Below are 16,191 nucleotides of genomic sequence, written 5' to 3'. Positions count from 1 at the left end.
TGATTTTTGTTCCCTGCCTACATAATAAATTCTTAAATTAAAAGAATAGAAAGTGATGAATAGGAGAGTTCTTCTTTATAACAAAGCAACAGCTAAAAGCACTGGCCATGGGATAAAGAACACACACAAAAAAACCCCTGCCAAAAAATAAACAAAATATCTAAAAATCTCTCATCAGAGTATTTTTGCTCAGAAATTATGAGTTTGTGTATTTAACTGCCAGGTATCTATGAAGACAACTATAAACTTTTCATTTAAGGGGTATATTTTTGCATGTATTTTTGAGTTTAAGAGCCTCAAGCAAATTTTAAAATTAATATATTTTAATAATTATATTCAAAAATGTTGTGTTTCAATTATTCAAGTTTTATTATTTTAATTTAAAAATACAGTTCAGAGACCATGATATTTTGTCCTTGATATCTGGGTAAGAACTTCATACTGGTGTAACTTATGTAACACAGATGTCTGCCTGCCTGCAAGGAAGTAGTTTCAGAGCAGTAGCTCATTCGGTGATACATCATCCTCAAATGTGACCTGTGTCAAATATTTAGTCTCTGTACCAGCCCCTCTGGCATTCTGTATTCAGTAGTCAACAAGTAATGCCATACTAACCAAGACAGATTGGTAATCTGACTCGGATTAGTGATCACCATCACAAACATCAGGAGAAGGTGAAAAAAAACCCCAACATTCTGCACTTAGTATATACTGAGCAGCCTGTCCCCTTTCTAACCATTTGTGTGGCTTGGGCATTTTTGGGGGGATAGGTTGTTTTTTTGGGGTGAGGGGGGTGTGTGCATAATTTGGATAAAATTATTTTAAATACAACCTGATTTTTAAATTAACCTATAACTCTGAGTATTGGGTGTGCAAAGGTATGTTTCTTTAGACTTTATCAAGCCTAAATCCTTAGTTTCAACAGGCTTCCCAGAGCAGCAAACGATTTCTGTATTCTTTTGCTTTCTACAGTTTCTTTATAAAATCTTATGTCGCTGATTTCATTGATGGTTTCCCCCTCCATTTTTAATAATAAACAGAGCAGAACTTTCAGATTACCATCTCTAACCTGAGGCCTCTCATTCTTTCCTTTGTTCACTGGCTCTCAATTCCTTCTTCTTACTCATACTGGAATACCTCTCTAATTCTTTGCTATGCTGTTTCAGTGAAATCATTAGGTTTGACACTGTTTTGCCTGTTCACAATCGTTTTACCTAGTTTTTGATCTATGACAGCAGTTTTTCACAGACACATGGTGACATTTTTTGATTAGCATGCCCTAGAGAGTAATCTTGTGAGATTGTTATAAATACTTTAAAATTATATCATTTTCTCCCCTTTTCCTGCTATTTTACTGATAAACTGAAAAACAGTTCTCATATGTTAGCAGTGCACATTTTCTCTTCCTGGACTGATGGAAGAAGAACTAGCACAGAGAGAGGGACAAAGGAATTAATGGCACGAAAAGAGGAACTGGAATCACTTTTTAGTGGATTGCTGAGTGGATAAGTCTGAATTCACTATTCACCATGGTTTGAGCAATAGGTTGGACAGTGTAATGTCCTGAAATCCCATCCAGCTCTAACTATTCTGTGACTCTGCGTTGTTTGAGAAAGCCATTCTTTAGATGGGTCTCTAGATGTCAAACATTTTTACAAAAGAAAACTATTCCAGCATAAGTTTGAATTTTTAAAAAGAGAATTGGCCCAAGAGCTGCAGAAGACCCTGAAAAGGGGAACATTGCCTTTAGCTTCTGTGCCTGTTTTAGGAAGAAGTTAGGACTGGGCATGCAGATAAGGTGTGGAGGTCCAGGAATAATCCATCCCTTTGGTCAGCATCAGTACAGATAAGGGTGGTTGCAATTTCCTCTGGAAGATCCCCGACCTGTACTTCAGCTTGCCTGAGAGGTTCTGCTGCAGTGAGACTTATTTATTTTCTCTAAAATAAAATTCTTGCTAAAAGCTTTGCAGCAGTTAATATTAGACATTTTAATAGAACATTTCAAATTAAACATTAAAGCAGGTGGGAGTTCGATACCTGGATTAGAATTAATTTCACATTAGGAAGAGATTATTGATATGTTGTGCACAGCTGTCTGCAAAACTGACACCTGTGCAAGCAGCAATTTCTTGCCCTGGTGGTATTTTTTCATGTGCAGTGATCATTCCTGCTCAAGCTGTGTATCATAACATGAAGTGGTGTCTTCATAGCAGTAAATGATACTTGACAAATAATGGGAATGTAGATTCTGGTATATGTTCATCTTTTTTTTTCTCATTGTTGCCATATTTTTGTAAGTTAGAAAATGGGAAAGCAGTAACAGACGGATTGATTTCAGCAACCGGAAGAATTTCAGTATTTTCCTTTCCAATAAAATATTTTGTATAGTCATTTAATTATTTTTAAAAAACAAACTTTAGTTGTATTACTGAAATTATTTCCAGTAATAATTTTGCTCTGTGGAAGAAAATGGGCCTTTCATATTTAAAATAAATTTTCTACAGTAAAATTTGGATCTTATCCAAAGTACATACGGCACTAAACCAGTTGCCTTGCATCTTTAATATCAGCTGAAAACCTTTATGTGTCAATTTATCAAAATCGAAGTTGTAAAATTCTATCAACAGAATTGCTTTTGAGTTTTATTTTGCAGTCTATCATAGACTCCTTTTCATTATCAGAGAGTTTTTTATAATGGAAATGTTTTGTGTAGGTCTGAGAATAATTTGCCCTATGTTATCCTCCTTAAAAATCTCAAACTCTTATTTTGAATGTAACTAGATGAATATATTCAGATTTACTATTTTCACACTACTGTGCTAACATCTAAACCTTAGAAACTTCAAGTCTACTTAAAGGTTCTTTACTGACAAGGAAAGTCTTTGAAAGAAGTAATTCTTTCATTAAGTCAAAACCAACTGGATGTTGAAAAAGTGAGGTAGAAATGCCTTTCTGAAATAATTGACACCGAAGTTTTCAATTTATGTTTCTTTTCCAAGAAATTTGAAGGAAGGTTGACTATTTTAAGACAAAACAAAGGCCACCTTGATAACTGTAAAACCCAGTATTTTCTTTCTGTTGGCTTAGTAAAGACTATGTAAAGTCTCCAAAAAAGCCATAGTCTTTTCTAAGTGGTAGAGCCTTCCCAGTAACAAATGTAAGGCCAACATATAGTAGGAATTAATGAGTGGGGATGTGAGATGAAAGAACTTTTGAAAGTGAGCAGGCTTAGGTGATATTTGCTGTATTTCATTTACCACAATTGTATCTTTAGTGTATAAATTCAGATGAACTTTGAAAATCAGAACAAGTTGTCTTTTCCCCAGTCCTTGCACACTGTGAGCAAATCAAACTAGACCAAACTCCCAGTGCAGTCAGCCCCCTTGTATTCAGTGTGTTTTGTTCTTTCTGGTAAAACTAGTTAGGGCCTGTTCAGGACACAAAATCTGATTTTGTTTAAGAAAATTTAATACATGGATATTAAAAGCATTCATGAACAATTCTGCACTTCTTCAAAGGCCATTAAAGAGAGTCTTCTTGTGGAGATAAAGAGTAGGTGGCATGAAATGCAGCAAAATTATTCAGTAGACTGATGCCTTTCTCAAACTGCTATTAAAATTACTATCCACACTGAATGTAGAAGCCAAATTTACTTCATTTAAGCAGCCAAATCAGCTCCTACTCGCTTCATTCTTGACTGCTCAGCTCAATGTGTAGGATCACTGTGCAGAGGGTGTTTGTGCATCTCCTTCTCACAAGCAGATGTAGACTGGGAAGCTCCTCCTCTATTCTGAATTCCTCCTTAGGAGCATCAGCACCCTTTCAGTGAAGGTATGTTCAGGCTGGACACTGTAAATGTATAACTTATATCTTTGGAAACTGCAAAGGTTGGATTTGTAAAAAGAACCACTGCCATCTGTAAACATTTTGAGCGAGTTTACCAAGTTACTAATCTTTATGGTTTCAAGTACAAAGCGAGCAAAACACAGTGAAACAGCAAATCCTACCTGATCCACAGTCTGGCACCTGACAGTAGCTAGTCCCCAAAAACCAACATGAAAAAGACACATTTCACAGAACGAAACAGTAATTTGAGACCAGAATGTGTGAGCCCAGGCTGTACAAGCAGAGTGATTGAGATGCAATCCCAGCATTATGTTGGGTTTTATCTCTGTGGTGTATCAACAAGGGACAAGCTTTTGCAATTCATGTTTTACTCACGGGCAGTTTACAGCTCACTGTATTTTCCAGGAAAAAATGTAGATACTTTTCTGTAGTCTTAAATTCTTTATGAAGAAATCAGTCAATCACTGCAAGAACATAGTTGTGAATTTTGTGCAATTTGCAGTGTAGGTATCTCTGCATTTCTAAGATGAAAGACAGAAAGTCTAGCTGTTTGAAAACATTTATTTTTAATGTTTTGTTGCTGCTAAAGTAGGTAGAAAGATTCTGCAATTTTCCTCTTGAAAGGCTGAGGGAATAAGACTTTTTTCTAGAGAATTAATTTTATCTTAATCCCAGTTCTTTTATAGTGATGATAGTAACATTTTAAAACCCTTCTGTATTTTATATTACATGAAAAAAAACTTAACCCCATTTCTCTTTCCCAATTTTTGACCTAACCTTGTGTATTTCATCCCAGCATGCTTTTGATATGCAGCTATCACTGGACATCTATGAAACATTTACTGATTCCAGAACTAAGATATCTTTCCTTGGAGTTTTTTGACCTTCCTACTAATACTCCAAATATTTGGTGATGGATATTTGCCATTCTCTTAGGTGATTATTTAATTTTAACTTTTGTAAAGAAGAGGAAAAAACCCAAGCATTAAGGCTATGAAGGGGATTTGCTCTCTGAGGCTGAAAGAGGAATTCCCATAGGAAACCGAGGTTGAAGAAGTAATTGTCAAGACTTGGCTGGAGCACAAGGGGGGAGGTTAGCAGTAAGAAAGACTTTAGTGTGCATCTGTCTTGAAAAAGCTTCTTGATCGATCTCCCTTCTTGCTCCTTTATCATATAAAAGGTTTCCAATTATTTCTGCACAAGGAAAGGATGAGGGCAGTGGTGTCTCAAGCTCAATCTGGGAGAGGATTTTGGAGAAAGAGACAAAATAAAATAGAATCTTAAGGAGAGAGCAGTGATATCTGTGTTACTGAGGAGTTCAGCCTAAGTAAACAGGTCTGTGAAAATAAGAAGATAAAAGAGCATTATCCCCATCCCTACCCCAGAAAGGCAGTGGTTTTCAAATGTGTAGTTCTATAGAATTGGAGTCCTGTTCTTGAAAGATCCTAGCAAAACAGGGATTATACCTGGAACCTGAAATGCTGAGCTGTTTGCAGAAAGGTTTCCTCCTGCATTTCAAGAGGGCTCATATTCTGAGATAATGCCCATCTGTATGTATGGGCCCCAAATTATCAGCATTTCCTTTAAAACCCATATAGAGTGATCCTGTGAACACTTTCCTGCGCACACATTTCCCAGAAATAAATATGATGACCACTGCATAGATGTGCTTGAAACCATAACATTTATAATCGTTTAAAGTTTTAATGCAAGTTTAATAAAGACTCATAAAAGAATCATGCTCTCTTTAATCGTTTGCAAATGCTTATAATTACCCTGAGGCTGTTTTCAGCTGCTTGATGACTATAATATTCTCAAGTCTGTCTCCAGACAGTCTTAAAACTGTTTATTACTCATCTGGCTCTTTGCCAGCTTCCCATACTCATTTGCTTCCCTGTGCCTCAATAAACATATAATTAATTCAGGCTTATTACTGAACTTTTTTTTTTTTCATTAGTATTTATTACGTCATTCAGATAAGGAAAGGAGCATTAATTTTCATCTGTGTAACTTCAGTGTGTCAGGTGAGAACTTCTGTCACAACTTGCATTTGCTGTTGACGTTACCACTGCAAATTGAGTATATAATTTGGGCGACACTAAAATGATTCAGCTTCTGAATTATTCTGTAAAATTTCTCTGGTGGAAAAGCAGGCATGCTTCTGCTTTTCAGCCACAAAACACTTGGAGGAATGTATTGCAGGAACTGTAAGCGAATGTGTAGCAAAGAGTGTTTGTCACTCCCTCAAGTTGCAGTCCTTAGGGAGGGGATGTGTAAAGCATTCAAAGATTTTGCCTGACAGATCTGTGTTCTGTTAGTAAGCTGGGGCCAAAATAAAACTGTAGGTGTTCTCCCAATATCTTTGCAGTGGGAAGACTCTGTAAATGAGGTGTTATTTTGAGGTTCTGCAGAGGTACAAGATTTCATTTGTATATGCAGCCTTCATCAGAAGAACAGTAGTTTATTTATAAAATATTTGAATTACCTGAAGCTTGTACTGATATCTGCTACTGTTTGCTAGGTATTTTTCAGCGCTCAACACATTGTTCTATCTTCCCAGAAGTACTAAAATTAAGTTTGTAAGTTTATATTTTGGCCGTTAAATAAATGAACAGTAATCAAATGAGGAAACTCTTGAGAAAAATAATTTTTACACGTTGAATTGAAGAAATTATGTCACCATTGGGGGGGAAAAAAAAAAAGTATGAATTCAGCATAACAGCATTATAAATGTCAATTACTATCACAAATTGAAAAGAAAACATGTATCTGAGAGTTTTAACCAGTCAAGAAAAAGAAGAATCAGAGACAGGAAAGAGCTAGAAAATATTTATGGCAGTATTCCTAAATCTTAGTTTATCAGTTTCACTTTTGTAGGTTATGTTTTTCACAGCACTAATTCACTCATAAAATATTCCTTTTTCTATGCTGTTAACTTTTAATCAACTGACAATGTTCTTTAGGAAGAGATTGATGCAGAGTCAGTGATCAGTTTGTCTTGAGGAAGTTAACAACACACGTGTAATCATGGAATGGCTTGGGTTGGAAGGGGCCTTAAGAACTATTTAGTTCCAATGCCCTTCCAGGGACACCTCCACTAAAGCAGGTTTTTCAGAGCTCCATCCAGCCTGACCTTGACCACCTCCAGGGATGGAGCATCCACAGCTTCTCTGGGCAGCCTGTGGCAGTGCCTTATCACCTTCATAGTCAAGAATTTCTTCCTTATATCTAATCCAAATCATCCCTCTTTCCTTTTGAACTCCTTGCTCCTTCTCTTATCACTGTAGTTCCTGGGGCAGAGTCCCTCTCTGGCTCCCCTGTACCCCCCTTCAGGTACTTGGAAGGTTGTTATGAGATCTCCACACAAACTTCTCTTCTGCAGGAAGAACCCCGACATTCTCAGCCTGTCAAATATTCACAGATTGTTCACTGCAAGGACATTCTTTGTTGTTGTTTACTTCATCTCCCTGGAAGGGGATGCACAGTTCCTCATGCTTACAAGAACCAACAGGGAGTAGCAGTGACTTACAGGGAGAGCTGGTGAATTGTACAGGCAGACTTATAAAATACATATATATAGTTTATTATTTAATAAAGACTTTTATCTACACAGAAATTCAATATTCTGTTGTACAGGATTTACACATAATTTTTTAAGTTTAGCATGATTTGAAGGCACTAGGCAGGGAAAACTAATTTCTTTGGAAGAATTTGTTTCGCTCAAAGACAACCCATAGAAGCCCTTTGGAAATCTAATGCAAACTGTAGTCAGAAGGGAATTGAATGAAGAGATAGGAAGCAGGTTATGCAAGCAAAACTACATGGATAGAATATATTGCCATGTCAGCCTTCACAAGTGAGGCTGGTGATCACAATCTGACTTCCTTTCTATTTTTTGAGAAGTTACAGTAGCAGCAGATACTCTGAAGGATTAGTTATAGCTTCATTCTTATTTATCTTTTTTATTCTTTGCTTTTTTTTGCTTTCTTTCCAGTAAGAAAATAAAAAGGAAAAAAGAAATTCAAAAAAAGCATCTTGTGTCAACCCTCAGTAAGGTTTGAAACAGAAATCTTGCAGGATTTGAAAATGGCAAATGTTGATATCTTTCCCCCAACACTGATTCAGCTGCTCAAGACTATCTGTATTGATTTTGCTTATTTAAAAGATGATTTCAAGTAACTGATAATGTTACACAAAAGTAACTAATGTAAATGGCATTTGAACGAACCTTTAAAATAGGGATTACATAGACATTTCACTGGTGCCAAAATGGTTCATATCAAACAACAAAAATAGAAATCACCTGCTTATATTTCAGTTTGAAATGGGGATATCTTAAAAAAAGAAAGTATACAAGTGGTTTTTTTATTTTATTTTTCTGAGTTCAGAGATACTAAAAAATTGGAGTCAATTTGTTGACTTCTTTTATATGTGTAAAATTTCAGAAAATTGCAAACAAGGGCAGAAAAGACCCCAGTCATTTGTACCATTTACAGATGTTCAGTTTCTCCCAAGATGTATCTCCGCTTCTTAGGTTGCAGAAATTCTGATAATATAAGTGAGATTTTGTATGTAATTAAACATTTGGTCTTGAATTTACTTCTCATGAGTTTGAACTACTGTTATATTCTCTGAAGTTAGATCATCCAGCTGAAATTGCTCAGGTAACTGGTCTTTCTTAGTTCCCAAATGATAACATGAAAGAGCTGTGATGATTTTTTTTAATTAATTTTAATTTGGAGGTTCAACAATTTACATATAAAATGATTAATGAGAGGGAATCCCACTGCTGTGAAAGTAAAATGAAGGACTGTAAGTGAATCATCCTGCTAAATTGTTGTTCTCCTCAGTCTGGATCTTAACCGTGTTCATAGAGATCAACATGTGCACAGGAATGCAAACACTTTGCACAACTCTTTACACAGAGCAGGGGAACCATTGGAGTCCAGCTGAAGCTGCACACCTCCCTTGTGTACAGTGCATTACCACAGTTAATAGTAGCTGTCATGTTAGCCAGCATCGTGGAGGGAAGAATCACTGTGGCGGACTTGTAAAGCTATTCTTGATAAGAATTTGAACAGTGTTATTTGTTATACAATGGCTTTTCTCATCATCTGTACAAATACAGTGGTCTTTTGTGCAAATCAGCCAGTGAATATTTATGACAGGCACATTCACCTTTACCACTGCAGCTGAATCAGTTGGTATTTATCAGCCAGATACTCTGAGGAAAATGTTCTCAGATCTGAAATGCCATCAGAGGGAGGATGAGCTAATGACTGTGAGCCAGGCTTGAGACAACCAAAGTGCACATTGAGTGCCTTGTAATTTAGGTGGAACAAATGATACAGGTGGATGGATTAATTTATTACCATTAGTGAATAGTGCCATCTTTCTCATCTCCTGATAATAGGGTGAATAATAATCTGAAAATTTTTTATGAACTTTGCATCTACTTGTAGGTGTTTCTTCTTAATAAGGGTGTAAGAGGTACTTAGCTTATGAGTTATTTAATATTTGCTGTTCATTTTATTCAGCTTATAAAATCTTCACTGCGTGTGCATCTTGGTATTCCTGTATGAGATGCCTGAAAACCAGCATATTTTGTTCTAGGATGCCCTGATTATCAAGCTTTCTCCAAGATGGATTAGGGGAGCTTCCTCTGTATAAAACAGAGAGGGCAAAGGAAAGTTATGGGGGGCTGGAGAGAACAAAAAAATGAGATGAAGTCTGGTCCCACGATTAAGAAAAAAATCTTGTGCAAAAATCATACAATGTTCTGAGTTAGAAGGGACTCACAGGCTCATTGAATTCCCACTCCTTGCCCTGCTCTGAACAGCCCCACAAGTCATCATATATGCCTGAGCTTTTCCATTAAAGGGTTCTTATTATTTATGTTAGGTGAGGTCTGAGTGTTCCTGCCAGGCTGGTCATTTGAGAAGATTTAGACCCATAGTCTGTGAAGGGCAGTTTTCTCTGAGCATGCTATGTATTTAAGACACTCACATGTTTTTTGTGCTCATTTCAGTATCAAAAAGATTGCACAGTGAGAAGGTGTGTGAATTTATGCTTCATTTCCTAAGTTTTTTCTTAGGTCAGAATCCAGGGTAGCTGACACAGTAATGACAAGTTTGGTGATGCTGTCACCTGAATTCAGATCTCAGCTGGAGCAGTGTTATACTGAGTTCCTGCACTTGAACATATCAGCCAGGTCTGCAGAGCTTTAGAGGGTCTGTGCCTTGAGCTCTCCTCTGCAGGAGGTTCTGCATGTGCGCCTCAGCTGTAGCTGCAGCCAGGCTGCTGTGCCCAGTGTTGGACCTGCTGTGCTCCACCAGACCTCCCTGTAGACCTCTGAATTGTGGCATGGTTGTATATGCCAGGGAAGGACATTTCCAACAGAGGCCTTGACAAATTTTGCTTGCTTTCTTTATTAGCATTTCCAAGACAACTTCACACTCTCTTAAACTGAGCACAGTTTTGGTCATAAGGAGATTTTTTGGTAATGTTTCTTTTAAATTTCCAGCCTGGTTTAACCCTATAGGTGATGCTGACTACTTCTGTTCTTGTGCATACGTGTGTCAACTGGAAGCGATGGCTGTCCAGTAAAAAAACAGGAAACGTAATACTAAATAATAGTGCTATTGAGCTGGAAGAGGAGATAGCAACTTTGGCTGACTTTGGCTTTGATCATTAAGGCGGATAGTTAATACCGGTGATAATAGGGAAACTCTTCTGAATTTCTGGCCAGTGTCTGTGACTCATCAGATTTAAATAGCAAGTAGAAATGTGACTTCTGGCTGGGCAACAGGTTGATTGGCTAGCAAATTCAGGGCAAGAAACACCTGTGTACCAGACATGAACAGTCTTGTGTCTCCTCAGAAAAGCCATCTGTGCCACAGGTTGCTTGCCAGATTTTTCTGCAGAAGGAGTTTATCTATTAGAAAGATGATTCCACAGTTCAGTGTGGATATGTGCCACTTTGAGACAATCCACGCAGGAAAGATAATGCTGCCCATTCAGTGGCAGCATCTGTTCTTTGGCATACACTTTGAATATGATCATTGCTAGTGACTCGCTGCTGAAGTATTGGAAGTACCATCGTGATTTAAATAGCATTTAAATTTCAGGGTGTTCTTATGTGCTTTTTGCTGTTTCATAGCAGCAGGTGAGCATCACCAATACCTCCATTCTGCTACTGGGTAATCTGAGGTATAACCAGAGTCTGTATTCATTTTCTGCCCATGTCTCTGTGTAATAAAGACAGAAGTAATAAAGGAGAAGTAGGAATCCTGGTTTGGTACATTTTCCGTTAGAATGGTGGTGTTTTCCTAATAGCAAATCATACAGGTGCAATACAGTTGACACAATCACCTAATAAATGTAGAGAACAATACTGGATCTCTTTTGTCCCATCATTTAGTGAAGATTCACTATATTGTTTCATTGTTTATATGCATATCTTCATGACAAAGAACACGATTTAATCCTATAATCTGGTTCCTGGATCAACACAAATGATGCAGAATATCAGTCAATAACTCCAGTGTGTTTATAAATTCAGGTCAAGTGAATTTATGTTCTTGTTTTGGAAAAGGACCAATGAAACTTTGGTGGTTCCTGCTCACCCTGTTCTGGTGTCAGAAAATATATGGATTTACAAGATAGAATTTAAGTCTTTATAAAGGCCTTCATAGCCTAAGTAAATTTTCTTCCTGATATTTTGATAGCATGTTTAGATCGCATCTGCATGTGTTCCTTGTGCTTCAGTGATTTTGACTTCAACCGGTCAGTTTTACCCATTATATGATTTAATTAGTCTGGATCCTGAGTAATCCTCTGAGTGTGTGAGCCTAATGAACTTTAGAATGAAGGGGTTAAGCTAGAAAGAAGTTATTTTATCAGTTGCATAAAACTAGACATATTTGTAGCACTTCAAATAATCTTGTTGGTATTTAAAGTGCCAAAAATTTCTAACATCTCTGATTAGATTGAATCTAATTTTCCTGATTTAGATATTAAATAGAAGCTGTAATTAGTATCTGATTCTCTTATAGAACTTTATTTTTAGGGCATGTATGTATTTTATTCATGGTTAAACTATCCTACAAGTGTTCAGTAATGCTGATATTTTGGCAGTGTCTGGAGAGTGAGGTTTTGGTGATGAATATCTAAAATAGCCTAAATGCCTGAAATACCTTTTCCTTCCAGTTCTTGGTATTTTGGAGCTCTAGATAGAAGACCCAGCTTGCTGATTGTGGTGGACTTCCAGGACTAACCCTGTTGAATTATTCTTGTGTGCTGTTTGATTATAAGCTATTGCATGGCTATTTCTTCATAATTTGAAACATCTCAGTAAACTGGTGCTGGAGGAGGACAGCTGTCTGTATTACTCTCCAGTTAGTTAGTCTTTGCTGGTGATGCAGGCAGAGCATTTTTTCCCCTGTGCAGTGTGAACTTTGTTTTTCTAATACTACTGTTTGTGGCACCCCCTGTAAGAAGAACAGGGAGCAGGGGAAGTTGATAGGTCAGGATGAAAGATCTGAGTAGCCAAGCTGTTGAGAATGTCTAATTGGAAGCTTTGTCAACTATAAGATGTCTCATGCAGACATATAGTAAGCCTGTAGCTCCAGGTCTGACCATTCCCCTGGAAAATGAGTGATTGAGACAAACAAAGAAGGAACTGCAGTCCCTCAGAGACTGGATCTAAGACCATGTGTCTAGGAGAGACCAGATTCAGTATTCTAATGGAAGAAATATTTTCTGGTGATTTTTACCACAAATGCCCTCCTAAACCTGAGGAACCTTTATTTTTTGAAGAATTGTCTCTTCAGAAATTGCTATTTATTTGGGGTTACTGATTTCCTTTCTTTTTCTCTTTTCCCTTTCCCACAGTGCGTGTTTCAGCTAGTGTCTGTTGTGTTGACTCCAAGGCTGTTTCTTTTTCCCCTAACTAAGAGCAGTTGGGTGTGTGGGAGGCTTGCATGCCAGTAGGGAAGGAAGGAAGGAAGTCTTTTTGAGTCCTCTGGGACAGCAGGTCAGAGTGACTGCTGGAGGGAAGAGTCATGTTAGGGAACTGGTGGCTTAGCTCCTGAAAACAGATTGAGAATCTGCAGTGGTGACTAGGAGTCAGATAGTGAGGACTCAGTGAAGCTGAAGAGATTTTCCTCAGGTCCTTCTAGAAGGCCCTGATCTGACCTGTGAAGTCATTGAATGATTTTAATTTTTAAGCATAAAGTTTGGGGTTTTAGTTAAAATCATTCAAAAGAGCAAAGGGAAAGACAAAGTCAAACATGCTTGTGGAATTCAGTACTGGAAAAAGCCCTTCCAAAGGCTTGGGCCAGCTAGATGCAGCATAACAATGTGAAGAGTACCTAGACATTTCAGTTTGGTAGATTATAAATATATTGCAAGCCAGGCAGTAAATTCGGTCAACATTTTGCTGATCAAGTCTTCCTTTCTAAGTCATTCTTAAAGTAGGGTTTACCCAGTGTGAGCCAGAAAGCTCTAGAGGAGCAGTTTTCTGGGGAAAATTTACTGAACTCAGCCAGCGATATCAGTTCGCTGCAGGCAGTTTCATTGCAACAACATTACACCTGGTGTTTTGTTTTGAAGCAAATAAATAGTTGTGATATTTAGAACAACATTAAGACTTTTTGATGAGTGAACAGCCCAAGCTTCACTTAGATACATCAAGCTACATAGCAGGGATAACATAGTTTTGAGTTTCACAAAAGAAAACCATCTGCTTCCTGCCTTTCTCCTCCACGGTTGCCCTCTGACAACCCTTACTTGAAGGAAGAATTGTGCATGATGGTCACCATGGCCTCACTGCTCTATATGAATTTTAGTGTTAAAATCCTTTAAGAAAGATTAGGACAAAGTGTCATGGTGAATGGCTAAATTAGGAAAATCGCTAGAAGTGTTTGTAGGTTTGTTTTCTGATGTCTGTTTTGGACAGTAGCTGTTGTGTGGCCATTCTTTCTCCTGTTTTAGTACTTTAAGTGAGCATAGCTCAGGAAGAGGTTTAATAAATATTAAGCGAAAGCCTGTAGGGACCTACCTGACAAAATGTTTCTGTCAGATAAATCGAACAGTTACTTGTGTCTTTTTTTCCACTTACCAATTAACATCTTGTTTGCCTTCTGACTTCTCTAGATATCCGTGGAATACAAGAATTTCTGGACAAAGTATCTCAACAGGGAATGGATGTAGCCTTACAGAAAGTAGAAAACAACATCAATAAAATGATCACGGGACTCTTTGCCACTATGAGGATAGAAGAGCTGAACCGCTACCGGGATACCCTGAGACGGGCCATTCTCATAATGAACCCTTCCACAGCCAAATCATTCCTGACAGAGGTATGTATTTTAACATAGGTTAAAAAAGGTTATCTTCTTGTTTTGCTGACCAAGACTGCAGCAGTCTGTCAAAAGATTGAGTTTATTTGACTTCGTAATGGTAATCAAAAAAAACCCAGGTAAGCCCCCCCAAGTAAAAGTGCAAATATTCTCTATTCAAAGATCAGCATGTGCGGGTGTTTCTTCATGTTCCTAAATGTGCATGTGCATTTAAGGAGAGAACAAGTAAAACCACATCATACATGAGCAAAAGCATTTAGGAAATATGCAGAAGAATTACCCCTCAAGCTTCTGTTTGAAGCTCAAAGGTACTGTATTGCCATTGTGACCTCCACTACTGAAATATTTACAACTGAAACTTTCATCATTATTATTTAAAGAAATATATATACTATGTATTTGTGAATAAAATGTGTTTACCTAATTGAATTTTTTTTTTTTTTTTACATAAAATGATGTCGAAAATATTCTCTTATGTGGCACTGAGTAGTAGTAAGGTAATGGAATATATGAAAGATTTGATTTGCATAAAGAATTTGAGATGATAGACTAAAGTCATGTTTTCAAGCAATATGACCAGATTTTCAAAAGATTCTTAGGGATTTAGAGACAGAAGACCTGCATATTACGTTTGACTATGAGTTGTACAATCTTTTTAAATGAGTGGCATGGTTCTTTTTACATGGCACTGTGCTGTTTCAAATGTGATTTTGCATGCATGTATATTCTTCATCATCAACCAAGGCTTAAAAATCACTGTTTTGTTTCGTAGAAATACTATCTCTCTTCAATAATTTCTCTTTGGATCTGTTTCTAACTTGCATTACTTTTCTTCTATACTTTGCTATTACCTTGATCTTGAGAAATTCAAGCTTAAAACCTGCTTCTGCATAAAAACTGCTGCATATCCAGTCTCAAGTGAATGCCTTTTAGGAAAATTAGCTAGAAGTCTTGTTTCTTGGTTTCTTTTTCAGAATTTTGTGTGCCCCTGGTTTGTTTTGGCTGGGTGTTTCACTGTCCTCATTACACACTTGAAGTTTGCTAATTCTGAATAATGAGGGTCTGCTGCTCTGTCTAAATGAGTGCAGTGGTTCATAAGGTTTGAACAGTTTTTGGGCATGTTTAGATTGTTCTGCACTGCTTTCATCACCCAAGTCACAAGTGTTTTATTTTTTGGTAAGAGGCATTATGAGATATTTCACATTGCAAACTGAAAGAAGCATGGCTGGGGGCTCTAAGTACTATAACTCAGAAAAAAAACAAACAAAACAAAAAAAAAACCAAACAAACAAAAAAAAACCAACTCCTGCATTGTTCTTACAGATAGACACTCTTTTTAGAAAAAGATACATTTTATCATTTATTTTTACACACTTGGGCACAGTAACAAAGTTGTTGTCATCTTTTGAAGTGATCATGTATGTGTTGCCAAGAAAGTAAAAAAATTAGTTTAGAGTTCTTACTTTGGCACTGGCCACTCAAGACTCCAAAAATCCAAAAAACAGTAAAAAAAACCAACTAAACCAAATCCTCAATCCCCCTTCCTCTAAAAAAAATTCCTATATTTAACACCAAAAAGTTTCTGAAAAACAAGAGTCTCCCAGTGTTTCTCTGTTTCTGGAGTCTGTAAGTCTACCAGGAAAGGTCATTATCTTCCTCTGCTACTGTGGTTCAAAGAAAGACTCTTACATCAGCTCAGTATTGTAGGTTTTTGCCAGGATAGCAGCATTCACTTGGAGTATGATATGTGACTGCTAAACTGACAGCAGGAGCCTCTTAATAGGAAGAGTTACTCAAAGAGAAGTGTGATTATTGTCATTGCTTATTTGTGTTGGTGATAGGAAATGAACTAAACAAGTGAGCTCCAACACAAAGTCTTTGCCCAAGAAGAATTTTGCAGGGATTGCTTTTTCCAGTGGATATTAGAAACTGTTATATTGAGTCAAACCAGCAGCTGTACTGCAGGGGCAAAGAAGTTATAAAG

The 16,191-nt window shown here is 37.2% G+C and overlaps 1 protein-coding gene across 3 annotated transcripts in view; it reads left to right on the top strand.

The window, feature by feature from the left end:
• GRID2 (glutamate ionotropic receptor delta type subunit 2) overlaps nucleotides 1-16,191 on the top strand; it is a 675,112-nt gene that overhangs the window by 393,053 nt on the left and 265,868 nt on the right. For all 3 annotated transcript variants that reach the window (XR_010721503.1, XM_066186372.1, XM_066186371.1), the window contains exon 4: nucleotides 14,002-14,207. Coding sequence is in view for 2 of the 3 variants with exons in the window: in XM_066186372.1 (XP_066042469.1) it covers nucleotides 14,002-14,207 (206 nt within the window). In the remaining variant the exon portion in view is untranslated. The remainder of the gene's footprint in view (nucleotides 1-14,001; nucleotides 14,208-16,191) is intronic.

Source organism: Chamaea fasciata, unplaced genomic scaffold, assembly GCF_029207755.1.
Source record: "Chamaea fasciata isolate MVZ Bird 193981 ecotype frontalis unplaced genomic scaffold, bChaFas1.0.hap1 SCAF_6, whole genome shotgun sequence".
Taxonomy (NCBI): Eukaryota; Metazoa; Chordata; class Aves; order Passeriformes; family Sylviidae; genus Chamaea; species Chamaea fasciata.
This window is presented reverse-complemented; position numbering and strand designations above follow the sequence as displayed.